Source organism: Tauraco erythrolophus, chromosome Z (genome assembly GCF_009769465.1).
Source record: "Tauraco erythrolophus isolate bTauEry1 chromosome Z, bTauEry1.pri, whole genome shotgun sequence".
Classification (NCBI taxonomy): Eukaryota; Metazoa; Chordata; class Aves; order Musophagiformes; family Musophagidae; genus Tauraco; species Tauraco erythrolophus.
In genome coordinates, this window is record NC_141496.1 from 43,230,915 (window position 1) to 43,258,000 (window position 27,086).

A 27,086-nucleotide genomic window follows, 5' to 3' on the forward strand; every position below is an offset into this window, starting at 1 on the left:
AAACAAGCTAGAAAAAGAAACATTACTGTCTGAGGGGTGACTACTGATGATGCTTGGAGGTGGAAAAAGATTTTAAGGTGAAGTGCTAAAAGATCTCAGGCTGTGAAGACGTAGACAATAACAGAATAAGTGCAGAAAGAGAAAGAAATGGAACAGAAGGAAACAACCGTCTGACAAGCTCAGCTACAGCAAGCCTCTATTGTGTTTTGAAAATACATACAGATATACTCGCTCTTGAGTGAGAAAATACTTGACCACAATCCCCCTGCAAGGTGCTACTGAGTTCATCAGACCTGGAGTAGAAGTAAGGTGATATTCTGAAATGCCTTTGAAACCAGTGCACTGTGATTCATTGACTGATTGATTGATTGATTAATTGATTTACTTATTTAAGTTGTATCACTGATCTTATTTCCATCACTGAACTCCAAAATCTACATGTCATGACCCCTAGATGGAAAGAACTCTGTGAATCCAGAAGAAGACCTTAGCAGCAGGAGATAGAAGCACAACAACCAGTAGAGAGCAAAACCGATCTACTGTATTTCTATGAGAGGTGTGCAAAGACGCGTGGATCAGGGGATGAGTAAGATTTTTATTCTTTCAGGTTTATGTCTTGCCTTCCTCTGAGGAAGGGTCATGTGGAACCTAATAAGGGTAAAACCAAAAATATTCTATAGAAATTAAACAAATTCTATAAAAGTGGCTTTAGACATAGTTGTAGGATTTATCATGACCTTTCTTTGGGCCACATGAGTACGTATCAAGACACCACACTGATTCAATCAGACAAGTGCACGTGCACCAGGGAGTCAACACCAGGTACTCCATGGCACTCCCTTAAGGAAGCCATTCCAGTGAGAAAATTACTGGTCTAAGGGCAACTTCCTGTTTAACTGCCATAATACATTTGGTTCAAGGTCAGCAGGATTTATACCATTCCCAAACTCTTGCCTTTTAAAATCTTTATCCACATCAATGTGAATCTTCAAATGAGATATCACTCTTCAGCAGAGTCAATGAATGTTTAACCCTGGATGCCCACAAAAAGGCATGGTAGCTCTCTGTAGTCCTGCTTCCTGATATCACCCAGGCCAGGCAGCCTCCCTGTGCAGCCTTGGATCCTCTCCTCCATCATGCCAGGGTTTCCTCAGGTGGAAAATACACAGTGTGAGGCACAGTGAGCACCCAGCTCATCCTTAGCTGCAAGAGCCCTGCCTTCCCCCAAAGTTCCATCTATTATCCATGATATTACTGTCTGTTCTGTGAAAACCCGCAGTAGGAATACAGTGTGCTTCTAAAGTTTTTAAGAATCTTCTGAATCCCTAACAAAAGATTATTATCTTTTCTGAACTTGTTAGCTTCATATGGACATAAAATATATACACCACTTTATATATAACTGTTGACTTAATTAGAAAGCTGACCTTTATCTAACACAAAGAAAAATGGCATTTAAAGCATTTCTAACTCATTTGGCTTTCTGTTCACTCATTAGCTGTACACATTTTTCACCTATGTTTTCCATTATTCACAGTAAGTCTATTTTTACAAGAGTATTTTGACAACTTTTTAACTGCAAATGCTCTCTGATTTTCTGGCAGTCCTCTGCAAAATTTTTAGCAGGATATGCTTCCCTGGCATGATACCAGCAGAACTCAATGTTTGCTCTTCCATCAGTCTAACTCTGCGTATGAATATCTTTCAGGGGTGCTCTAATCTTTTAAATTACCCAGTCCACAGCAGGTGCTCTTAATTTGTACAGCTACATTGACCCCAGCAGAGCAACAACAACTAACATGTCATGGACTTTCCTCACTTTGCTTACCATTCTACCAGGACCCTGCTGTTATGACTAGTAAGTTGGTTTGATCACAAGGCCTTCTCCTGAGCTACCATGATTTTTCAGTGTGATTAAATCATTACTACCCTCATACGCTTATTCCTCCCACAATTGATGACTTCTTGCTGGAACAGTCAAAGGGGGCCCAATTTCTACTGAATGCCTCTTGGCTTTAAACTCATAAATTCATCTAGGTCTAATATTTTAATAGAATCATAGAATCATAGAATGGTAAGGGTTGGAAGGGACCACAAAGATCATCTAGTTCCAACCCCCCTGCCATGGGCAGGGAAACCCTCCACTACACCAGGTTGCCCAAAGCCTCATCCAACCTGGCCTTGAACACTTCCAGGCATGGGGCATCTACAACTTCTCTGGGAAACCTGTTCCACTGCCTCACCACCCTCAGTGTAAAAAATTTCTTCCTTGGATCTAATCGAAATCTCCCCTCTTTCAGTTTAAAGCCATTGCCTCTTGTCCTATCACTACATGCCCTTGTCAAAAGTCCCTCTCCAGCTTTCCTGTAGGCCCCCTTTAGGTACTGGAGGACTGCTATAAGATCACCCCAGAGCCTTCTCTTCTCCAGGCTGAACAACCCCAACTCTCTCAGCCTGTCGTCAGAGGAGAGGTGCTCCAGCCCTCGGATCATCTTCGAGGCCCTCCTCTGGACTCGCTCCAGTAGATTCATGTCCTTCTTGTGTTGGGGATTCCAGAGCTGAACACAGTATTCCAGGTGGGGTCTCACAAGAGCAGAGTAGAGGGGCAGAATCTCCTCCCTCAACCTGCTGGCCACGCTTCTTTTGATACAGCCCAGGACACAGTTGGCTTTCTGGACTGCCAGCGCACATTGCTGGCTCATGTTGAGCTTCTCATCCACCAGCACTCCTAAGTACTTTTCCTCCATGCTGCTCTCAATCCATTCTCCACCCAGCCTATACTTGTGCTTGGGATTGCCCCAACCCGCGGGCAGGACCTTGCACTTGGCCTTATAGAACTTCATGAGGTTCTCACAGGCCCACCTCTCCAGCCTGTCAAGGTCCCTCTGGATGGCATCCCTTCCCTCCAGCATGTCTACCACACCACACGGTTTGGTGCCATCTGCAAACTTGCTGAGGGTGCACTCGATCCCACTGTCCATGTTGCCCACAAAGACGTTAAACAGCACTGGCCCCAGTACTGACCCCTAAGGAAGAACAGTCAACACTGGTATCCACTTGGACATCGAGTCATTGACCACAACTCTCTGAGTGCAACCATCCAGCCAATTTCTTATCCACTGAGTGGTCCATCCATCAAATCCATATCTCTCCAATTTACAGACAAGGATATCGTGTGGGATAGTATCAAATGCTTTGGACAAGTCCAGGTAGATGATGTCTGTTGCTCTTCCCTTATCCACCAACGCTGTAACCCCATCGTAGAAGGCAATCAAAGTTATCAGGCATGATTTGCCTTTATTGAAGCCATGTTGGCTATCACCAATCACACCTTTCTTTTTGTATGTGCCTTAGCATAGTTTCCAGGAGTATCTGCTCCAAGATCTTGCCGGGCACAGAGGTGAGACTGACTGGCCTCTGGTTCCCCGAGTCTTCCTTTCTCCCTTTTTAAAACGGTGGGTCATGTTTCCCCTTTTCCAGTCAGTGGGAACTTCACCAGACTGCCACGACTTCTCAAATATGATGGCTAGTGGCTTAGCAACTTCATCTGCCAGCTCCCTCAGGATCCGCGGATGCATCTCATCAGGTCCCATCAACTTGTGCACCTTCAGGTTCCTTAGATGGTCATGAACCTGATCTTCTACAGTTGACAGTTCATTCCCCCAGTCCCTGCCTTTGCCTTCTGTGACTTGTGCAGTGTGGCTAGAGCACTTGTCAGGGAAGACTGAGGCAAAGAAGTCATTGAGTACCTCAGCCTTCTCCATATCCCGGGCAAACAGGTCTCTTGTTTCCTTCCAGAGAGGGCTCACATTTTCTCTTGACCTCCTCTTATCACCAACATATTTAGAGAAGTTTTTCTTGTTGCCCTTGATGTCCCTGGCCAGATTTCATTCTATCAGGGCTTTAGCTTTCCTAACCTGATCCCTGGCTGCTCGCACAATTTCTCTGTATTCCCCCTTGCTACCTGTCCTTACTTCCACCCTCTGTAGGCTTCCCTTTTGTGTTTGAGTTTGTCCAGGAGCTCCTTGTTCATCCATGCAGACCTCATGGTGTTCCTGCCTGACTACCTCTTTGTTGGGATGCATCGCTGCTGAGCTTGGAAGAGATGATCCTCAATTATTAAACAGCTTTCTTGGGCCCCTCTTCCCTCCAGGGCTTTCTCCCATGGTACTCTGCCAAGCAGATCCCTGAGGAGGCCAAAGTCTGCTCTCTTGAAGGCCAGGTAGTGAGCTTGCTGTGCTCCCTTCTTGCTACTCCAAGAATCTTGAACTCCACCATTTCATGGTCACTACAGACAAGACTGCCCTTGAGCTTCACATTCCCCACCAGTTCCTCCATGTTTGTGAGAACAAGGTCCAGCATAGCACCTCTCCTTGTTGGTTGCTCCATCACTTGGAGAAGGAAGTTATCATCAATGCATTCCAGGAACCTCTTGGATTGCCTATGCCCTGCTGTGTTGTCCCTCCAACAGATATTGGGATGGCTGAAGTCCCCCATGAGGACCAGGGCTTGTGAACATGAGGCTGCTCCTATCTGCCTATAGAGGGTCTTATCCACTTGGTCTTCCTGGTCAGGTGGCCTTGGTAGCAGAACCCCGCTATAACATCACCTGCCCGTGCCCTTGCTTTAATCCTGGCCCATAAGCTCTCTGTTGGCTCCTCATTCATACCCAGGCAGAGCTCCATGCACTCCAGTTGGTCATTGGCATAGAGGGCCACACCTTCTTCTCGTCTCTCTGCCTGTCCTTCCTCAAGAACCTGTATCCTTCCATTCCAACGCTCCAGTCACAGGATTCATCCCAGCACATCTCCATGATGCCAATAAGATCATAGCCCTGCAGGCACCCACACACTTCTAACTCCTCTTGTTTATTCCCCATGCTATGTGTGTTTCCATAGATGCATTTAAGTTGGGCCCTCGATGAATCTGACTTACTGGCTGGAGTGTCTGGAATTCCTTTTTGCCGCTCTTCAGGTGCTCTCAGCTTGTCTTGCGCAAGTCTGACATTATCACCCTTCCCCCTTTAAGTCTAGTTTAAAGCCCTGTCAATAAGCCCCACTAGCTGATGAGCAAAGACCCCATTCCCCCTTTGAGAAAGGTGAATCTCATCTGGTGCCAGCAAGCCTGGTGCTCTGTAGGCCATCTCATTATCAAAAACCCCAAAATTTTGGCAGTGACACCAGCCATGCGGCCATGTATTAATAGACTGGGCGCATCTGTTTCTTCCAATATCGTTGCCCACAACTGGAAGAAGAGAGGAAAAAGTAACCTGTGCTCCACATTCCTCCATCAGTTGTCCCAAGGCCCTGAAGTCTCTCTTGACTGCCCTTGGACATCGTGTTGCAGTCTCATCACCACCCACATGGAAGTGCAGTAACGGGTAATAGTCCGAGGGCTGTACCAGGCTAGGAAGTTTCCTTGCGACATCCTTAACCTGGGCTCCAGGGAGGCAGCAGACTTCCCTAAGAAGAGGGTCTGCCCAGAATATCGGACCCTCTGTTCCCCTGAGAAGGGAGTCGCCTACAACTATTATCCATCTTTTCTTCCTCATGGAGGTGGTCGTGATACAGGGGATACACCTTTCTGACCCTGGCAACACCTCCAGTGTAGATGGACCATCATCCACATCATCCATCAACGGGTCTTCCACATCCAGAGCCTCATCTCTCTTCTACAGAGGCACCCATGAAGGCAAGGTTGGCAAGGAAGGGGTTCAAGTGCCGCCCCAAGCACAGACTTCCCTCCATTCACTTCTTTCCCTTCTTTCCTTTAAGTTACTGCCTTCAGCCTGATGGGGGGAATGATACAGAACCCCCACGACCTTGGTGGTTTTTCTGGTGGCTTTTCCTGTTTCTGTCTCAGGTTGGGCCATGCATGATGCCACCACATTCTTTCTCAGACTCCCTGATGCTCGTTAACCTTTCCACGCCCTCTCGCAGCTGTGCCACCATGCTGAGCAGATGGTACTCCTGGTCACAGCTCACACAGTCCTTCTCACTGCTGCTGTCCCTTCCCTGAGAATGGCTCTGGCACTTCCTGCAGCCTGAGACCTGGAGAGCCAAGTGTTTTTGTGGGAACTCTGTCCAGGTTGCCACATCCATTCTGGCATCTATATCCTAGCTAACTTCAAACACAAGTTAATGAGCTTAACTAAAACATCTGCCCTGAAAAGCTTCCACCAGATACTGTCTGAAAGCCTCCTAAATCACCATGGCCTTAGTAAGCTTGGCCAGTTGACCTAGGAAGGGCAGGTCAATCACACTCTTTGCTGTGCTTGACTCTTCAGTGTCTTCAATTTGCATGGTCATACTCTCCTCTTGGTTTCCTTACAGTAAAGCCATTGACTGCAACCTCTGGCTCGTGACCAGTCTAGAATTTGACCTTTCTCGACACAGAAAATGTAACATGCAACTTGTTCTACAAATGTAGCTCTTCCTTTGTTTAAAATACAGTCAACATGTACACTGTTTTATCTATTCATAGATTATTATTATTATGGTTCTGCTGCTTAATGCAAGAGTAATAACGCAGAAATCTCAGCCTCAAATTATGGGGATTAGCTCCTATTCCAAATTTTCCTCAAGTTCCACAGAAAATGAAAGCATTGAGTGGGGAACAAATAGCACTGTTTTAAATAAAAATGTGATTTTTTTTAAAATACTTATTTAAACCAGTCTGGAGAACTGCATAAAAGTACACATACTTTAGTCTGAATAGTGCTTATTTTAGATTAAGAGTGCTTCCCTGGGTGTTTGGTACCACTGTAACTAAACCAGTTGCTATATTAGTCTAAAGACATTCCACTTCTTCCTGTAGACAGGTTTAGCCCCTTGACAGACTTGCAGCACTCCATATCAGCTGTGGGTTGTTAGCAAGGCAAGGATAGCACATCTAGTCCAATAATTTTGAGGATTTTTTTTATTATTATTAGTCATCAGTGAATAATTCATGGCAGCCTTAGTGAATCTCGTTTCTTTTTCTGTTCTACAATCAGCCTATGCTTCTTTCTGGAATATTTGTTGCTCCTCAAATTATTTCTCAAATACAGTCTCAGCTTTTAGATTTATCAAAAGCAGATTCTTGGAAGTAGTTGATAGAGTTCAAAAGCTTGACAGGTTTCATCAGGTACACAGGGCTCAGGGCAACTTTCTTATTCTATTAATTGTAAAACTATAACTGTAAGATACCGATTTCAGTTAGAACTGATTAATTTAATTAATCAAGTGGGGATTTACTTGAAGGACTAAGGGAATTTTAGCTTCTTTTTTCTTCCCACTTTAACAACACATGATGCAATCATGCAGCTTCGAACCAATCAATAGAGTTTAGGACTTTTATCAGCCCTGAACTAATGAAATATTTATTTTTTACAAATATGTTCAAAGAAGTCCATTGTCCTTATGGAATTTCCTTCTCCTAATTTGTTACGTTATCTGCAGAAACAATGCAAACCCAGGACAAAAATACTAAATTTGTATGTGTAAATGATTTTAGGGGATAAAAGACAGAGAATTCACTCAGTTGGAGAAGCTGAACTCTGTTACAGACAACTGAATCCACTCCTGTAAACAAATCAGTGGCTTAATCAAAACCAGAAAGGTTTCCTCAAAATACTATCTACGGAAACCGCCTAATATTTTTGGTAGACTCAGATCATATCAATTTGTCATGAAGCTGTTCAACACTGGATTTCCTTTGCTCACTTTTCTCTACTCCAAAACGCTTATAATCTCTTATTAGAGAGAAATTTTCTCTAAGTATTTTTTGTTGTTGTTCAACGGGTTCATTTCTGATTTTGTCTTCTCCTTTTGTTCCACTCTTAGCCAAACCAAGTAGTTATGTGCTCCCAACTTACAGTTCCACATGAGATATCTCCCATGGCTGGGTAATACTTTGAAACATTTAAGTAATGCCTGAGGATCAGATACAGTTCTGCTTTCCTCCCTGCATATTTCTTCATGTTTAGTGCATCAACATTTTGTGTGCATGTGGCAAACAACTCAGTTTGCTATTGAAGATGATCCCTCTATGGCAAAAATTACTCTGAGGCTCTAGAATCTTTCCCATTTATATTGAAGTTCATCGGGTAAAATAAAATTTTCCCAAGTGATGTTCCCAAGGAGTTTCCTGTTGCCTGTAGAAAAAGTCTGAGGTAGGACACAATGAGTACTTCAAATCTGATCTGCATTCTGAATAGCCTCCAAAACTGTTATTTGCCATCAGCCTCTGTCAGCCGTAAAAATATTTGTGCCATTCAAGTTAGGAGCAGCTGATGCCCATGTTGCCAGCTGTTAATGTCCCTGACATACTATCAGCAACGCTCCTCTTGCTCCCATTGTATAGTGCCTAACTCCACCAGTGCTCCCATTGAGGTCAATTTGCCAGGGGCAAGCAGCGTACAAATTCAGCAATGACAGCATTTGCCCTTCGGTGGTGAATCTGAATCTTATAATGAAAACTGAGTAAAGGACAGAGCATAATTTTGCTTCTCCAGAAGCAAGTGAGAGAAGCACCTCAGCTCAGGGTGCCAGTACACTCTGCAAATCCCTCTTCACTCCTAGAGGCATGTGTTGTCTATAGCAGATTTCCTTACTCTCCCCACCAGCGCACTTTCAAAAGTTTCTGCACTGTGGAAATAACCAGGACAAGACAACTGCTTTCTTCTGGAGGCCTCTTATCTAAACTGGCTATGGTCATATCAACCCAACCCTTAGATAAAAATCCTTTTAAAATACAAAAGGCAAAAAAGGTAAGCTACCTGAAGAGCTTTATCAAATAATTTACTTTTCAAATGCATCAGCCTGCTTTGCCTTCCTTTTAAGTATTTTTAATTAAAAGCAAAACAGCATTTTTTTGCCACAGCTCTTTGTCAAGGGATAGGAACGCACAAGACTTCAGTCACGAAAAAAAAAATAAAATAATCTAAGTCATATTCAACACGTTATGTCTCCATTTTTGATGCTTTGGGATCTTTCCTGGAGATTTACACAACAGTGGTTAGCCACACCATCTGTAAGGGTTACAGTTGACATTTGCTTATTCTCCAGGCTTGCAAACAAGATAGAAAAACTTTGACTTTCTTCCTCCTCAACACAGAAGTCTTAAGTATTTAAAGCAGCTTGTCAAAATGATGCTTCAAGAATCTCTGGTACTGCAAAGTGGTGCTGCTTTCTCAAAGATGTTTCCTTTCCAGTAGCACCCTTCTGTCCCCCTGTGATGGGCTAGAGCAGTGCTGGAGTCTGTATTTGATAGCAACAAACTGAAACTCAGTATGGATGCACAGAATGTGTCAGAGCTGGAAAGCACATCGCGGTTTCGAAGCCCAGTACTATATCATAAACCCTGAGCTACCTTTACTCTCACTTTTCATAGGATATACCTATCCACTGCTATCAAGCATCATGTTAAAAACACTCGAGCTTGCTCCAAGACAGCCCATTTGTACAACACGAATAACTTGACACTGGCATTAGCACTTCGGAATTTCATGAGTTGTTAAAGGGAACTTGGCTTTTTAAAAATAGCCTTTATAAATATCAGACTTCATTTTTATCGAGTAGATGTGTAAACTCTTCAGCTCTTATGTTGCTTCTGGAGCGTGATGAAAACCATTTGTCGTATATTCGTGTCTGATTTAACTATTGCTTCATCTGTACTGCTTTACCAGGAAAGCATCCAGCATCACATTATTTAAAGGCTCCCTGGAACAAAAGCCACACATCCAGTTCACCTATTTCCTTCTAAAACCACGACCTTGGGTGAATGCCATACTCACTTGTACTTTATCTCACGTGTCAGCATTTTACAGATATTTCCCTTCTGCCCATGTAATCTCCTATGTGAGCTGAATCCTGCCAAATTTCAGCATTATTTAGCCTTCTGAGACACCTTCTTGTATCACATATTTTTCCTGATATCATTGTGAAGGGGGCTTAGTTGTAATTTAGACTATATTGCAGCTTATACCCCTGCTGGGTAGCCTATTCTTGAGCTCAGATGCATAGGAACAAACTGTTGAATACCTCCTTGATAGAAAAGAGTCTTATCTCCATTCATGCCCTTATCAGGGTATTTGGCTCAGAAAGATAGATTAGATCACACAGCTGACACTTAGAACATTTCTTACTGAAGCAAAGAGTCAACGAGGTGTGCGATCTCTTCCAGGGCTTCCCGCATCATTAGCGCAGCACTATGCTTAGGCACAATAGAGTGGGTTTTGGTTTGGTTCTTTTTGTCAGTATGGCATGTCTCAAGGGACATTTCAACAAAAAGCATCTTTAAAGGAATCCACTATTTGTTACACATGCACACTACACAAACATATACACGCATGCCAGTGGGCTAATACTATGCAGAAAAAGCATGTTACTGGAGAGACCAGCAGCCCACTGCTCAATATTGCAACCACGTAGGGTTCAATCATCAGGTATGGCTAGCACACCTGCCTGGGGGGCTAGAAAGCATGTGGTGCAAACACAGACCCCGAGGAGGTTTTTCCATCTGATGAAAGCTAGGGAGGGAGCTCTGGATGAGTTCTGGGTCCTCAGAGGGACTCACATCTCTTTCAGGGCGGCACTCCTTTGGTGCATCCCTGACAAGCTGCACCTTCTCCTGTGCAGCTTTGGGCAGTGCACAAAGGCACGAGCGAGCCCAAGGACTTTCAGGAATGCAGTTGTCATGGCTGCTGCTGGGAAGCCGACTCCTGCCCTACTCAGTTTTGCTTGTACCAGAAATCCTTATTAAAGCCAATAATCTGAGTGAGGTCATCCCAGCAGCTTTGAGTAAGTGTTTGCAAAATTGGTTCTTTAAACAGCGAACAGAAGGGTTAAGCCCACGCTGCCTCTGTGCTTCTCGGAGGAGATGAGGCAGTTTGCCAATTTTGCAGCCCTCAGTAAACTTGACAGAATTGTTTAGCTGGACAAATTGGGTGAATTATCTCTTACACAGATGCTGTTGTGGCCTTTCCTTAGTTTGCTTATTCAGTCTTTTCCTGTTTTTTACACCATCCTTACAAGTTAACTTTAATAAGCACTCACAATTTCTCACTCTTCCCCCTTCCCTTTTGCCCCCACCTCGAAGTCAGAGGGAGCAGGAGGGAACAAACAGTAATAAGCACATGATCTTGCCAGGGTCATGAGGTGTGGGGGTGCCCTCCTAACCTTGTGGAAATTGAAGACTTTGCCTGAAAGTGAAACAGTCTTTATTCATCTTTACTGAGCATTTACACCAAGTGGTCTTTTGAAGCCAACGAAAACAGAGCAAAGGCTGCACACAGCCCATAATAATTTTATATTTGTTGCAGAAGAGTGGGGGAAATGATATAGCACAGAGGGCACCATGATGCCAGCAAAGTAGTATTGGTATTTTTTTCAAAACTGTGATTTTGGTCTGTGAGAAGGTGTTTGTCTGACCTTGCTATTCAAGTGACATTGATGTTGGTAACAACTCTGACATTGACTTCAAATAGGTTTTTTCTCTCTTTTATCTTTTGCCTCTCTAAATTTTCACAAACACTCAACTGTCATCCTGGAATTAAAAAAAAAAAGCAAATACATACAGGGAAAGTTGTATCAAATCCAGCCTGGTACCACTAAATCCAGTCCATGGAATGACATTCTATTTTCATGAGGAAGGTCCTGAGAGGGGCTATGAGAGAGGATCTACTACCTGGAAGAAAAATTGGGGAAGGGAGTACCTGCCTGCCTGCTGACAAAAAGTCAGAAAAAAAAATCGATACACTAGCAGTAATGACATAAAAACACATGCACACATCACCCTAGGAACCTGTTCCGCTCTCGCAGCTCAGGGCTTGCCAGCTCAGCAAAGCTGGCCTGCAGTGGAGATAACTTTTCTTTCTCAACAACTCCCTGTGAATACTGAGATAACACACTTCTGGCATATAACTGATGATTTTTTGGTAGAAAGTAAAACTTCCTGGCCAGATCTCTCCTGTACCTTCAGCTTTGCAGTATCCAGACAGATCTTTCTTATGTAGTTGGCTCTACCAGAGTTCAACTCCAAGACCCAAGAGGGAAACTTTACATTTAGCCAATCCCTGGACTCCTAGATAACCATCCACCTAAAATGAGAGTCTTCTAAAGGCTCTCTGTGTCACCCATCACAATGCTGTAAGTAGTGGTGGGACCATTCCTATCTACTGGAGTTGTTTTCATCACCATCATATTAACTATGAAGGAACAATACCGGAGATGTGACAACAGAATGGAAAAGATTTTAAAATAAAACCAACTACAGGCAGCAGCAGAAACTTCAGGTAGTTATAGCCAGAGGCTTAGTACTCAACCGAGTCATTATGGTGCTTCTCTACCAGTTGTAGCTCTGCCCAGGATTGATGTATCTCAAAGGTGAGAACAATGAGGAGCATTATAAAAGGATCAGCAATGAGAAAAAATATGACTAAGTGTCAAACTCAAAATATATGGCATGAACGAAATATGTGGCAAGTAGGGATCTCATAAAGGTTTTATAGCTACTTGTTTGGGAAGATATACACCACCACCTCGGACAAGGAACAATAAAAACGATCTATTGGATCGCTGACATTAGCAGAGAGAACAGCACTTTTGCCTGCAACTAAACTCTTCCTTCCTCATTCTGGCAATAGAAACAGGTCTCCCAGTGGGAGTATATTCATGCCTACTTTAGGCACCTTTATACAGTCCCAGTAGTGGAAAGAAGCTGTGACAGAATACTAGCCTTTTTTCTTTTTTCTTCTTTTTTTTTTTTTTTTTCCCATTTATAGGTACCTGGAATGTCTTGAGATATTTCCATGTTAGCATCAGTTTCAGACAGGAGACCACCAACATCAGAGGGGCTGGTGGGCTGTGTGCCCCTATCTGGCAATGTGACAAGATCTCCCACCCACTCTTTCTAAAAGGGACCAAAGACATAAAGTGGTTCACTGCATGTTTTCCTCACTGACTCTTTGAGCATTCTTTGACAGTATCAGAGTTTGTTTAGATTTATATTGCCAGAAGAAACAAAATGAGACTTTGGTTTAGGCAGCAAGAACTGTCTCTGTCTCTTTTCTGAGGCGCTAAAGTAGCACATAGACCTCACTGGTGAAAATCAATTTGACTTCAAAGCGACTGTCTGGACTCCACACCAGGTCTGCTCACAGGAGGATATTTGCAGGCATAAGTCTGGAGCAGCCAGTGCATTGTCGATTCACACCAGACGAGCACTACAGACAGGTGAAATTTTTCAAACATGATACCCTACTGTGGGTGCAGCCCCCTCGGGCCACTTTGCCATCTCAGGATAAGCCAGCATTGTGTTCTTGTTTTGGCTACAAGTGCAGTGAGTTGGGATGATCAGGCACTCCCCGACCATACCTAAAACTCCTGCCTGGATCACAGCCCAATCTGGTAGGTATCAGAATCGTACAATCTGGAAAATACCAGAATCATACAGTTGCTGAGATAACAGAATCACCTAACACAAGTTGTGGCCAAAACAAAAGAAAAACTACTGACCAAAGTCAATCATCTCACAAACCTATAAATAGTGACCCTAATTGAGACCCTTTGGGCTCTCCAGGATCGCAGCGGGCTGTGACTCAGCATCTCCCCCTGAGCCTCTCAGGGGAGATTTTGCAAAATAGATTTGGTGAGGTTCACAGATCGTCAGCCAGGTAGATGCCAACAAGGAAGAAGAGTTCACAGATCATCTGCCAGGTAGATGCCAATGAAGGAATGCGTGAGTTATTCACTGCAACTGGATTTCATAGGTTAACCTTTCTATTTGTACGTGTGTGGTCTGAAAACCTCTGTATTTGTGTGACTGTGTGTCTGATTTGATTTAAGAACCTTCCTATATTTTTGTGTGTGTTAGTGGGTGTGTGATTTGACTTAAGATTCTCTATGGTACATTTTGTGTGAACCTTGCCATCTTTGAATCTTTAAGTCGCTGTTTGATTATAACAAATTGTAATATACCACACAATCTAATCTTGTGATTTACCTAATAACAATAAATCCTAAACTGCTATTACCTCAAAATTCTGTAAATCTCAACTTGCAACAAACTATACTTTATTCCTTGTCTTTCATTAGACATAAACTGTTGACCAAGTCTGGGACTAGGTGTGGATCCAGCCACACCTAGACTCCTCTGAGACAGTTTAGAAAGCAAGGGGGTCCAGGCTGAACCTTGTCTTCCTTCCCCTTTTGTGTTTCCAACCTCTCTGTAAATAATTTTAACTCGAGTATAACTTGATTTTACTTTGTATGTTTCTTCCCTGCAATAGGTAACAGAGTGACCTTGCCATCAAACTGGTTAAGTCACACTTTTACAATACCACATTGACATCACTTTTGCTAATACATTTGACAGTGATTCTTTAAGCAATCTAAATCACTTCCATCCGTGACACCTACTTAACATTCTTAATGCAGTTTTAGATATCTGAAAGTATTTGCAATTTTTTTCTGGCTGGAAAAAGAGTGTGGAAGACAGAAGGTAAGGAACAGCCAGATGACTCCCCTTATCCCCCTTAAAATGGCAATTCAAATGAAAATCATAGTATTTTGAAATGTTTCAGTCTTCATTTAGATAAATCAGTGCATCTAAATATAAACAAAATAGTTTATTCCTATTGAATGGAAGGATTAAATTTACCTGAATGGCTTATTTTTCCCCAATTCTCATTTTTCAATGACAGTTATAAAAGGGGAAAAAAAAAATCACCCAAGGCTGACCTGAAATAAATCCCTCGGTCTCTCGAAGCCTAAAGAGATAGTATGTGGTACCCTGCATCTCAGCTGGTGACTTAGGCATTTCAAAAAACGTGAGCAGCTAAAAAAGAGGCAGATGAACATGAGTTTAAGCGATCTGGCTATCACACTCTGGCAAGCCCAAGGAGCTTCTCTCTCAGAGGAAAGGGAGCAGAGCAACATAGACATGAACAGGAGGACAGCAGTAACCTACTTGCAAATGAGCCAAGTTGCTCAGAGGGAACAAGCCTTGCAGATGATCACTGTGAAACACACAGGACAATTGTTCTGCAGCCCAGAAAGCAAACAAACCAACTCTACTTCAAAGAAACGACAATGGGCCAAGCAAGCGGAAAGAACAGCAAGAGAAATATGAGTGGTGATTTTAATCACATTTCCTTGCTGCATTTTTCATTGCTGAAGGGTCTTCACCAGCTTTAACTGTGACACTCAGCCACTGATCAAGGATGAATAGTTTCTGTGGTCAGTATTCCTCAGCAATCAACCCCACCAGCATGGCTGTGCTCATGGTTACTCAAGGTGATAACCAATTCAGAGAAGGTCCATCCACTTGCCCGGGTCTGCCTGGTCTTACTTCATTAACACAGGAGAAGAGCAGAGTGGGCATTCCTGCCGCAGCATCTACCACGAGAAAGGGAAAAACGGGGAGGAGAGTAGGCAGTAGCCAATCTTTTGGTTGAAGATGAAAAAATTAAGAATCTGTCAAAAAGTTTATGCTGCTGGCAGCCTTGGAAGAGGGACCGCAGTGTTGCTAAAAATCAGGGTGCAACTGACACACAGAAATCTACAATTCCTTTATTAGACTAAACCAATCCTGCTCTTTTCCACAAGCATATTTATGGAAATAAGGAAGAAAAATTAATGACATAACTTTCCAAATGTTACATGTGTACACTTTGGTGGCGTTTATATCCTTTTTCAGGTTACTTTCTGAAAATATTCCATTTTCTTACAGAGCAGCACCTAAGGGTTTAAACCTCTTCTTAAAAAAAGCCTGTGTTTAAGCACTTCAGTATATCAGGGGTATTGTAGAGAACTTTATTAAAAGTAATATTTGAGCAAAAAGTAAAAATAAACACAAATTGCAAAGAAGACAAATTCATCATTTGTTATAAATAATCAAACTGAAAAGACAGCTTCAACAGCTAGAGCCATCCAAGTCAAAATCATTACATCACCTGGGAATTTTGCCCAGTCTGTACAGTTCAGGTTTCTAAATGTGACCACTTGCTATGACTTGCTCAAAAATGAGCTCCAGACCAGGAATTATTTACAGCAGTAGTCCCAAGGGCAGTACTGCATGATCACCAGAAAGAGCACAGATCGCAATCTGGTCATAGATTATTCACAAATGAAAAATACAAAAGGTGGAGATACTGAATGATATCCCTTCATTGATTAATTTATTGTGTAATTTTCAGAGCTGTTTCAATAATCAGTTTCATTACATTTTCCGAAACACTTGCTTTTTTAAACTAGTGTCGCCTGTGTCCTAAAGCCAGGAAAAGATCCGCTCCTATAATGAAGCTTCAAGTAAATGACAATTTAGGGCTGCTCTGTTAAGACACGGAAGAGTAACTGTTTCTTATAAAAATAATTCCCACATGAAAACGAGCAATTACCTAGCTGCACAGCAGAGAATTTACATGCTTACCATTTTTTTCCAAACCTGACAAAAAGAATGCAAATACAGATAACGCCTCTGGATTTGTACAGATCTCAAGTGAGCTCATCCTCACAACCTGAAAGCTAACTCCTGTGGTTTTGGGGATGAAAAAGATATGTATTTTCTCTGTACTGTGTGAAATTCACCATACTCAAAGGCAGTTCTCTCAGTCAACAATGCATTATTGCTAAAAGAGGAAACTTTGAATACCTGTGTTAATATGACCCATTCCTTAAAAAAAAAAAAAAGAGGAAAAGGAACAGGAGGAACCTGAGTTGATCAGAGAAGATACCTAGAAATAAAAATGTGACTTTAAGACTAGAAGAAAAAGGGAGAAGAAAAGGGGAAATAGGAAATTGTTATTAACTTTTAAACGTAGTATTAGCTCACTTTTACAAGTAGCAGGTGCTTTAGTCTTGGCCTACAGACCACCACCCTACCATTCATAGTTTTCCCACTAGGAACCAATTTTGCAACCACATATCAATTTAGAGAGAGCAGTATGAGAGAAACACTAGCTTTGTAGATCATTTGGAAGATGATATCAGCAGGTGGGTACTACCTGATGAGGTACTACCACAATGGAGATAAGGTCGTAGGAGACAGAGAAATATCAGCACAGCTGCACAAGACCTTCGTAAGACCTCAACTTTGAAGACTGTGTACACCTCTGGTAATCTCCCCTCAAGAAAGATGAGTTCAAATCAGAAAACATGCAGTTCAGACCTGTTGGAGGGTAGTGACCACCACTTTTATACAGCACGATGAAAAGTGTTTCCTTCTACAAAGATTTCGTGCATACCAAATGAAGAAGAAGAAAAGGAGCACATGATGGGTCTTTGCAAACAGCTCTGAAGATAAAGTTGAAAGAAAGGGGAAAGAAGGTTACATTCAGAGGGGAAGAGTTCTTTAAGTTAAAGCATAAGGCTAGCACTAGGTCAGGGTAAACTGCTTGTGAAGAAGTTACCAAAAGATTTCTAACCACTACAGGAGCGAAGGTCTCAAGCTGTCCTTCCACGTGGGACAGCAGACAGCAGGAAACCACACCGCATTCAAACAGGGCTGAATCAGCCAGGGAAAGATGACAGGAGTCCCACAGGTAGAAAATATAGTCGAGTCCCTGGGTATCCCTGGTGTCGGGGAGGCAGCCTGCATCTCACTGCCGGACAGAGTCATGAGATTATTTCCCCTCTGATGGACAAGGTGGCTGTAGGAGATGGCTTCTTCCAAGATCCTGGAGATGGATCTTGGAGCAGAGACACAATGCTGAGCGTGTCAGTGCCCGATCAGAGTATTAAATTCTGAGACCTAGGGTTAGCGTGGTTCCCCACTGGCCAGGATTAAACCCAGTGATCAAAACCAAGGCAAGGACGGGACTTTCCACAGCCTCTTGCAGACTCGCACACAAACGCTGGTCTCTGCTCTGCCCTATTTTCTCTTAGGATAAGGGTGTTCTATCATAAAAGCAATTTTAGAAAGTGTCCATGGCTTGCTGAGCACGGATCTCAGGTCCCATATGTCGAAAAACGATTCAGTTTGAAGCAGCAGCGCATGAGAAAAGGCATCGAGCGCTGCCAGCGCTGGTTCCCGACGAGCACACTGCGGCGGCGAGGGACGTGGTGCCCCGAGCCGATAGGCGCAAAAGGGACCCCGGCCCGCAGTCCCTCAGGGCACGGAGCAGCCCGAGGTCCCTCTCGGAGCCGGAAAACTGTTTCACTTCTCCGGCGCTGTGAAGGGGGAAGAGCCCCGCGACAACACCCAGGCAGAGGTTTCTGTCGGGGCTGTCCCGGGACACTTCCCCAGGGGAGCAAGCAAGCGATCCCCCGAAAACCCGCCTTCCTCCCCCGGGCGGCCCGCGGGGGCGGCGGCGGCGACTACAAGTCCCGGCTGCCCGGGGAGGAGCCGCGCGGGGCTGCCGCTCGCCGTCCCTCCCGGTGGGAGCGCAGCGCAGCCCAGCGACCGCCCGCAGCCCCGCCGGCAGCAGCGGCCGCCGCGGCCGCCCGGCAACTTTTCTCGCCTCCGGAGCCGGGCAGGGGAGTGCACCGAGGGCTGCGGAGGGGAGCCGGGCCGGGGGCTGGAAAAGGGAGCCTCGCGGGGGAGCAGGGCAGGGTGCGGCGGAGGGGAGCCTTGCGAGGGAGCCGGGGACGGGAGTGCGGTGCAGCGGCGGCTGCGGAGGGGGCACGGGAGTCTTGAAGGGAGCCGTGCCCGCGGGCGCTCGGAGGGCTCGGAAAGGGGAGCCGGGGGAGGGCAGCCTGGTAAGGGACGGCGGCTGCGGAGGGGAGCCGGGCAGGGCAGCCTCGCACGGGAGCTTCTCGCTCCGTGCAGGGCGAGCGCGCAGAGCGAGCGCCCGGGCGCAAGAGCCGGGCAGGGGGCGGCTGCGGGAGGTGGCGCGGGGTGCCGCCCCGGGGCCGGGCCGCTCCGGTCCCGCGGGTCCGTGGGGGCGGGTCGGGGGCCGAGCTCCCCCTCCAGCCCCGGGGCGTGGGCACGGCCGCTGCGGCCCCATGGGCGGCGGCGGCGGGGGCGGCTCTGCGCGGGGGCCGCCCGCCGCGGCTGATGCCGCTGCCGGCCGCCCGCGGGGCGGCTGAGGCGGGTGGCGGGGCCGGGGCCGGGGAAGGCGGCGGGCGGCTCCCGGCCATGTGGCGGCCCGGAGTGCGCGGGCTCCTGGGCCGGGCGTGCCTGCTGCTGCTGCCGCCGTGCGCCCTGGTGCTGGCGGCGGTGCCCGGCTCCGCGTCCCACCCTCAGCCCTGCCAGATCCTGCGGCGCATCGGGCACACCGTCAGGGTGGGGGCCACCCACCTGCAGCCCCGCGCCGCCGCCTGGCCCGGGGAGGCGGCGGGCGGGCGGCGGGCGGGCGGCAGCCCCGAGGTGGGGAGCGCCGCGGGGCCGCGGGGCCGGCGGCCGGGGGGCGGCGAGGAGCGGCGGCAGCCTCCCTCGCCCTCGCCGCGGGACGCGCTGCTGCTGGCCGTGGCGAACCTCAACGGCGTGGCCGGGCTGCTGCCCTACAACCTGTCCCTGGAAGTGGTGATGGCGATCGAGGCGGGGCTGGGCGACCTGCCCCTCTTCCCCTTCTCTTCCCCCAGCGCCTCCTGGAGCAACGACCCCGTCTCCTTCCTGCAGAGCCTCTGCCACACCGTGGTGGTGCAGGGGGTCTCCGCCATCCTCGCCTTCCCGCAGAGCCGCGGGGAGATGCTGGAGCTGGACTTCATCTCGGCGGCGCTGCGCATCCCCGTGGTCAGCATCGTGCTGGGAGAGTTCCCCCGCCGGAGCCCGGTAAGGCGCCGGGGGGCGCGGGCCGGCGGACAGGGCTACTCCCGCCCAGGGACAGGGCAGCGGGTGCCCTCTGCCCAGGCGGCTCCCGCCCCGCACCCCCCCGGGTACCCTGCGGGGAAGGATCGGAGTCCGGCCGGCTCCTGTCTGGCGGCTGGGCACGGTCGTAGGAGCCGGGTGGCGGTCGGGGTGCGGGAGGGACCCTGTCCGAGCTGTGCCCGAGGAGAAGCACTCTGACTCTCGCGCCGCCGGAATCGCTTTTGTGGTCTTTCTCTCCTCTTGCATCCTCTCCCGTGTTGGCCCTTCCTCTCAGCCCCGGAGTAGAGGGAACATCCTCTCCGTGGAAAGGCAGAGTTCGGTGGCAAAAGCTAAGTTGTGAGTCCGAAGTCATATGCTGCGTTAAGTTGTAGAGTTGAGAGGAGAAAGAGTGTCCAGGACACACACTGGTGAGAAGCTGCTCTTCTGGAGGTCCTTAACTTGGCTTTGGAAAAGGACATGCTTCCCAGGCCAAAAGCAGGTTGTTAGGAAAAAAAGAAAAAAAAAGAAAAAAAAAAAAGAGAGAGAGGGCTAAAACCAGCATTCAGAGTGTTTATTTTTTACTGCTTATTGGTCTAAATGCTGTGCTCTGTGTGTGGGTACTTGTAGGTTGTTCACCAGATGACACTTCTCAGGGGGGTTGTTCACTGTAATTTCACTTTGCATTGAGCTATCTAAAGCATTAGGATTTTCTTGTGGTTCATGCATGGCTGCTAGATGGGATTTTTGTTAAATCTAAATGCCTGACTAAAGTAGTAGAAACTCAAGTCTGTCTGGGTCTGTCTTTGACTGTGTAGCTAAAATAGTAGAAACCAAATTAATTGTGTTTGACTCAGGCACGAATAGTAGTAGTGTCCAAGGGGGACTAAACTTTCTATCATTAGAGATGGCAACATAGTGTTACATGCTCTGGGAAGAGATGGGAGTTCAGTATTTTGCAAATGTATGTTTGATGACAATAATCCTCTTTCAAGCAAAGAAGTTGGAAGAAAATGCTCTATTCTGTGTGGCCCATGCAAGGGAAGTCGTGAGTAAAATGGCAGAAGCTGCCATTTAGTATCCAGGAGAAACAGTTGTTTTATATAAAAAGAGATAGCTCAACTCTGCTCTGAAAATGTAATCAGAAAAAAAGATTATCAACTGAATTTGCTTTGCAAAAGCAAATATAAAATCCCAGCCTGGATCACTGTTAGACTTCTGTTTTTTTTTTTTTTGTGTTAGATTGTGACACGAAAGGTGGGAAAGGAAAGTCTATGCTAGGTAGCTCCTAGTCTGAAATTGAAGGTGTGACTGCTGTATGCTGGTCTGAACTCAGCTAGTTTTCTATACCTCGGCAAAACCCACATAATTTGGGTTTCTGTAGATTTATACAGAAACTGAAGGGTAATCAGTGCCACTGAATGCCGCTGTTGATGTGCTTTTGGTGCCAACAGCATCGAAGTTGACTGAGTTATGTCTACCAGCCTTGCAGCTACCACTTGCAATTGTACTGAAGTCAACAGCCAAAGCTCCCTGAAGACCAGAGCCTGAACCCAGCATCTCCTTGCTCTGTCTGTTAAAATCAGAATTATTTTTTCCTCCATCTTAAGAGATGGGTCTAAGTTCAACCAGAGCTGCCTGAGGACGTAAGATGAGTTAAACACATATAGCACAGGGTTAGAGTCATTGCTCCTTTCCACAGACTTCAAAGCTCCTGCTTAACTTTTAAATTGTTCTCAGTGGGGATCCAACTGGATCAATCTACCCAAATTGACTTTGTTCTTCAGCAGACATTTAAGTGTCATTGTCTTCAGTGACAGTGAAGCCTGTGCTGACATTGAACCTGTGCTGAATAGAGTCCAGTTTTTTTAAGCTGAGCTAAAAAAATCACTCTTCAAGGCTCTGTGGATTTAAAAAAAATCTCAGCCTTACTCAAAGGCCAGCAGGTAATACATTAGTCTCTCAAGATCAGCTTGGAGGGCCTGACATCTTTCTGAATGCCCTTTTTTTCATACCTTCACGTAATAAATGCCATTTTAAACCGAAATCTAGAGGCAATACTCCAGCAGCCTTACCTCACATACTTCCTAGAATTACACGATTTCCAACAGTGTCTTGGACCTGAGTGACCCCAGGAGATGTTGTCCTCAGCAGCCTCTGGTCTCTTACTACCTGCTGCAGGCAGAGATTTTGTGTCACTCAGTCCAACACCACCACTGGCATGAAAGGAACATACCATGACCTCCCATCTTCCCAGCTTAGCAGCCCTGGAGCCACAGACTGGCCAATTCTACTGATGGGCAATTTTAGAGGAGAGAAATGTAAATGTCATCTTTGCAGGCAAGATAAATCTTGCTAATAGGCCCAGCATGCAGTTTTTCAGAGAAGAAAAGTCTGAAAGAAAAGACTGAGGTCTAACCCTGCTTCTGAAGTGTGAAGCGTCGGCCTCCCTGGAGTCACCCTTCCCACTGGTAACTTAGGCAGAGCAATCCTCCATCCCACCAGAATGACCGCAGCACACCTTGGGGTGCTGCCTGCAGTTAGCTTTCTTCCAGACAGGAACAGAAGCAGACCCAAAACTCGTTTCCCTTGAAGAGCATTTCCCACTGTCCGCCATATGAGGAGCACAGCAAACGTGCTAACAAACACAACCTTCACTAAACGCTCTCTCAAGCTGCTTCTCCTCAGCGTTCAGAATTTGTGTTAGGATGGTTTTAAGGTAGTAATGTCTAACTAAAGGTCTCACCTTCCACATTACGCCAGGACAGGAGTGTACACGTGCAACGCTTGTACTGCTGCTGAATGTTAACATTACTACTTCATTCCCAAGTTCATAGTAAGCAGGTATTCATTGTAACTGAAAAACACATTGATCTTTGAGCAAATCTTTTCTAACATGGCAAAAAGTCATACTTAAAAAGAAAAGGAAGGTAAGGATCCAGAACTGCCTATGTTTCAGTAATACTGGCTGTTGTCTCCATGACATATGATGATACACCTCAAATGTGTGGCTTCAGGAGGAGATCCACAGTGTCACAGCTGGGCACCTACAGTCAGCTGGATACCTAGAGTGTTTTTAAAAGCTTTGTGGTTTTCTGAGCATCTTTAAAAGCCTGTTTCTCATTAAATTCTACTCTCTGAAGTAAAAAAAAAAAGAGATCAAACAGTGTTCTCCCATGACAATCAACAATCACTAGACAACAGCCATTTCAAAGTGTGGTACAGCATTCGTTCTCTCACAAGGAACAGCTTTTGCTGAAGGTTCAGGACTGTGTGTGGCAAAACGCACGCATGGCTGCAAAGGATACTACACAGAGTAAAATGTGACCTTTTTTTTCATTTTCGTTTGTATATGTGATTTAATGACTAACATGTACTGACAGTAAATCCAGATGCTGTTGTGAGCTGAAAAAAGCTGTTTACTTTTCCAAGTTTACTGTCACTCCAGTAAATTTTCACACTCTCAGTAAGCAAAAGTAACAATTTAACACTGTCATTCAGCAAGCAAAAAACCACTGGATTTCTTTACTACTAAGATGAATGCAAATTGCACTGAAGCTTTGACAGATCATTATTTTGGAGACAACAGCACGCAAGCACTGATGCCATTGAGGCAAGGCTTGTCACGTTACGTATGTTTGTATGAAGAAACACACTTTATTTTTTCATTTCAAGACTGCCAGTGTCATTAATAATTTTCCCAGGGATGGAACAGGGAACAGATCCAGGGATCATGAACCATAAATAAGTATATAGTGATATCAGTTCTAGTACTGCAGTTCAGAGCCAAGAGTTTGGGAAGAATAGCCCATAATATCCACTTTATAGGTGATACTATCAGAAACACAGAGATCTTGTTTGCAGCAGCCTTCTGCGAACTTCAGAACTTATGGAGTATTTTCAGTGAGTCTCATAAATCAGTACCTCCGATGCCTTTTAACATGAAAAAGAATCTTCTCAGACCAACAAAACAGCATAAAGTAAATCTGAATCATCAGTCCTTGCATAGCCAGTCCGTGCTTTATCTCTTTTCCTGAGGAACTGGAATTACAGCACTGCTGATTACCGCTACGACTTCAGAGAGGGTCAAAAGAATAAATAAATCAAGTCCGAGTTTTAGGTTAAATAGTGAATTTCCTTGTGAAGGAGCAAGTTCAGCCTCAGAATGGATGCTGTAAAAAGAAACTGACCATTAATGTTTAAATTTTGGGTTGTTTTTAAAGGCATTAAGCTTTCTTTTGAAAACAGCTTTATAGTTCATACATATCAAGCCACCCTGGGTGGGGAATTACACATCTTTCCCTTTTGGAAATATCCAGACGGTGTGTAGTATCCCCAGAAGTCGTACTGACCTGCAAGATACTGGCTACACGGAGCACCAACAAGGGCAGGCAGAACTCACAGCAAGGAAATGGAGATGTGAAAAAGCTTCTGTCCAGCTAAATGCCCAGAGACACTTCTTTTCCTCCTTCAAGCCAAAATTGCATTTTTGCAGAAAACTATTTTTGGTCAGGGGGAAAAAAAAAAAAAAACCACGAAAAATCTCATTTTCCAGGAGAGACTGCAAAACACCTGCCTACCTGCAGGCTCTGGATAATTCAGACTATCACTGCTAATCTGACTGAGTCCAAATGCTGACGTTTATACTCGTTAACTGCGTAGATGAGGAATATGTATTCAGTCTTTCCCTGTGATCACCAACCCTTCTCACCTCATGCTGCATAAATAGTATGGCACATACCTTTTGTGGACTTCAAGAGGGTTTATGAGAGGTGCCTGGAGGAGAAAAAAGAATGGAAATTGAAAGGACGTGCAAACAAATGTTCAGCTGCTTCTCTTTCAACCAAAGGTCTCTGTGCAGTTTTGTTCATAGTGAGCTTTTGAAACTTGCACAATTTAGGCCACAGATCTGCTATAAAGTGAGAGTCCTTTTACATTGCCAGCTAATGTAAAGTAGCTTTGTGTAACTAACAGTTTTGCTCCATAGCCAGATAACCTGTAGAGTCATTAATTCTTCTAAACGCAGATTTCAGGGTGTAACTGAAATTTTGCTGGCAGCGTTGTGGTCCTAGCATCATGCGAGAGGTCTTCTCGTTCTAACAGTCTCCTGTTAAAAAGCAATTACGCAATATTTGCTAACTGATCCTATCTTCTGCCTCTCATACACTTTTCCCCAGTATCATACATTGTCTTCAGGTTGTTACTTTGAGAATGGTTTTACTTGTGCTCCTGTGTTGTGTTGAACATCGTCAGCTATGAGAGCACCACAGTTTTCATAGTTCACTGTGTTGTCAGCTGAAGCCAATCTATCTGTTACTCTTTAACTTGATAAATGATGTGTGTTAAAGGGAAAGAATTCCTTGTTTTTATTCTTGTCCATGGTCAGAAAGCCCTCAAGTTTTGTGAAAGTAGTGTTGACAAAATGTTTGGGAGTTGTATTGGTGCCTTCTGGATTTTTCAGTTTTTCACCTTGTTTAATGCTCGGTGTCTGTTTTCTCTGTGTTGCACCCATGAGAAGTCGTCCTTGTCTCCTAAACTGCCAGAGTCGTTAATAAACACTATTTAAAACACCACTAAAGGCATCCAGTGATGTAAAACAGGACACTGCAGCCTACTGACACGTGGGAATTTCTTTAAGGATAGTTCTGCCAACAATATTTGCATACTCAAAAGCATGGGACAATGAAAAGAAAAAAAAAGAACTAGTCTATTCCAGTTACAGTGTTTAAGGAGGATTCTGTTCATTGTGACCGCAAAAGATCCTTCTTCAGAACGCAGGAAAGTGGTGAGAGTATTTTTAATTTCAGTTCTCTCCTCTGGATCCTTAATTTTGACATCCCATTGAGACAGAAGGAGCAGAACTCTCCTGGGGTGAACTTTTCCAAGTAGCACTTTTCAGTGCTATCTCCAACCTCTTTCCTTTGGAAGAAAGCCCCTCAGAAACCATTGAATTCACTATCTTGCCACTGGGCTTTTGAAATTAAGGGTCTTGCAGCTTAGAATATTTTAGCGTGGTATATGATAAATGTATATGACACTTTGAGGTATGAGAATGTATTCTTTTCTCAGGTGTTTTGTTGCTTATGGAGGAGCAAATTTTTGAGGTGAGGAGGTGTTTTCAAGCATGTTAGTTCAAGACTTGGAAGCTGTTTGTAATACTAGAAAGTTATTTAGTATTCCTTACTACTCAAGTCTCAGTGAAATCTTACAGCAGGCTTCTTTCCTCAACTCCCCTAAGTTTTTTCAACACTTAGCTTAAATAGCATAAAGGTGTTCTTATTTTATAGTGTTTGTAATTTGTAATACAAGTTTTGAGGTTTGGTTTGCACAAACACCATTCACAGCATTGCTCACCATCCATAATCTTCCATACACTTTTATTTCCTAGTAATTAAGGAAATGTTGAACATGCCACAGTTGAATGTCTGCTTATTTCAAAGGTAGGGGGATATAAGTACTATAGATTTTGAAACTCAATACTGCAGCATTATTTGAAATGTGCACACCAGAGATTCTCAAATACAGCAAGGGGTTATTACCCAGATTTAGAACGTGCATTGAGTCTATAGTTATTTAAGGTATCTGACTCTGAGAATCTTTAGATAAAATTATAGCGATGATCACTTTGTTCTTGAAGTACATCTAGTTCTGTCAAGTTTTATCAAATCACTTAGTCAACTTTATAAATTATACAACAATTTTCAGTTGTATCAATTCCATTTGAAAAGGGTGGTGAAGAGTTAAGATTTGGGAAAGGGATGGAGGGAAGGTGATTCTTATAGTTAAATACTACACCAGTAGACATTTCCTACATAAATGGAAAACAAGTATCTATATTGAATTGATATGAAAACTCAAAAGCAAAGATACCTGCTTCGTAGTTTGATGTGCATCTGTTTATTAGTCTCCTTCCTCGCTGTACTCATGATATCATACCAGATTCTGGAAAATACGTCTGAGCTGGCTGGTAAGAAGATTTTCTCATTCCTCATCCTGTGCCGCTTCTCTGATGCAGAAAAAGCTGAGTTAACATCGAATTCAATACCATATGTGATGTTTTCTTTTGTGTTTTTTTTTTTTTCTATTCTGGATATTCACAAAACAATGTCTTCCTAACTGCATAGCCTAGAAGAAGTCTTTCATAATATAGTACACAAACTCATGTTGATAATGAGTGATTAAACTATGACAGGGTTAAATTATTGATTATTGCTTTACTGAATGATGTGCATTATCAGAAGAAACACCAAAGGATACTTAGCTTTATTCACTAAGTAAAAAATAAAAAATTTGCCAAAAAAGACAAATTTAAACACAATTTCCTAGCAGATACTATACGAATCCAAAAGTTATGGTACCAGACAGATGGTAAGAAAACACTC

At 44.6% G+C, this 27,086-nt stretch overlaps 1 protein-coding gene across 1 annotated transcript in view; it reads left to right on the top strand.

Annotated features, from left to right (window-relative positions):
• The first annotated feature begins 18,975 nt into the window (after positions 1–18,975).
• GRIN3A (glutamate ionotropic receptor NMDA type subunit 3A) overlaps positions 18,976–27,086 on the top strand; it is a 76,411-nt gene continuing 68,300 nt past the window's right edge. The window contains exon 1 of the mRNA XM_086629243.1: positions 18,976–19,692. Coding sequence (XP_086485369.1) covers positions 18,976–19,692 — 717 coding nt within the window. The remainder of the gene's footprint in view (positions 19,693–27,086) is intronic.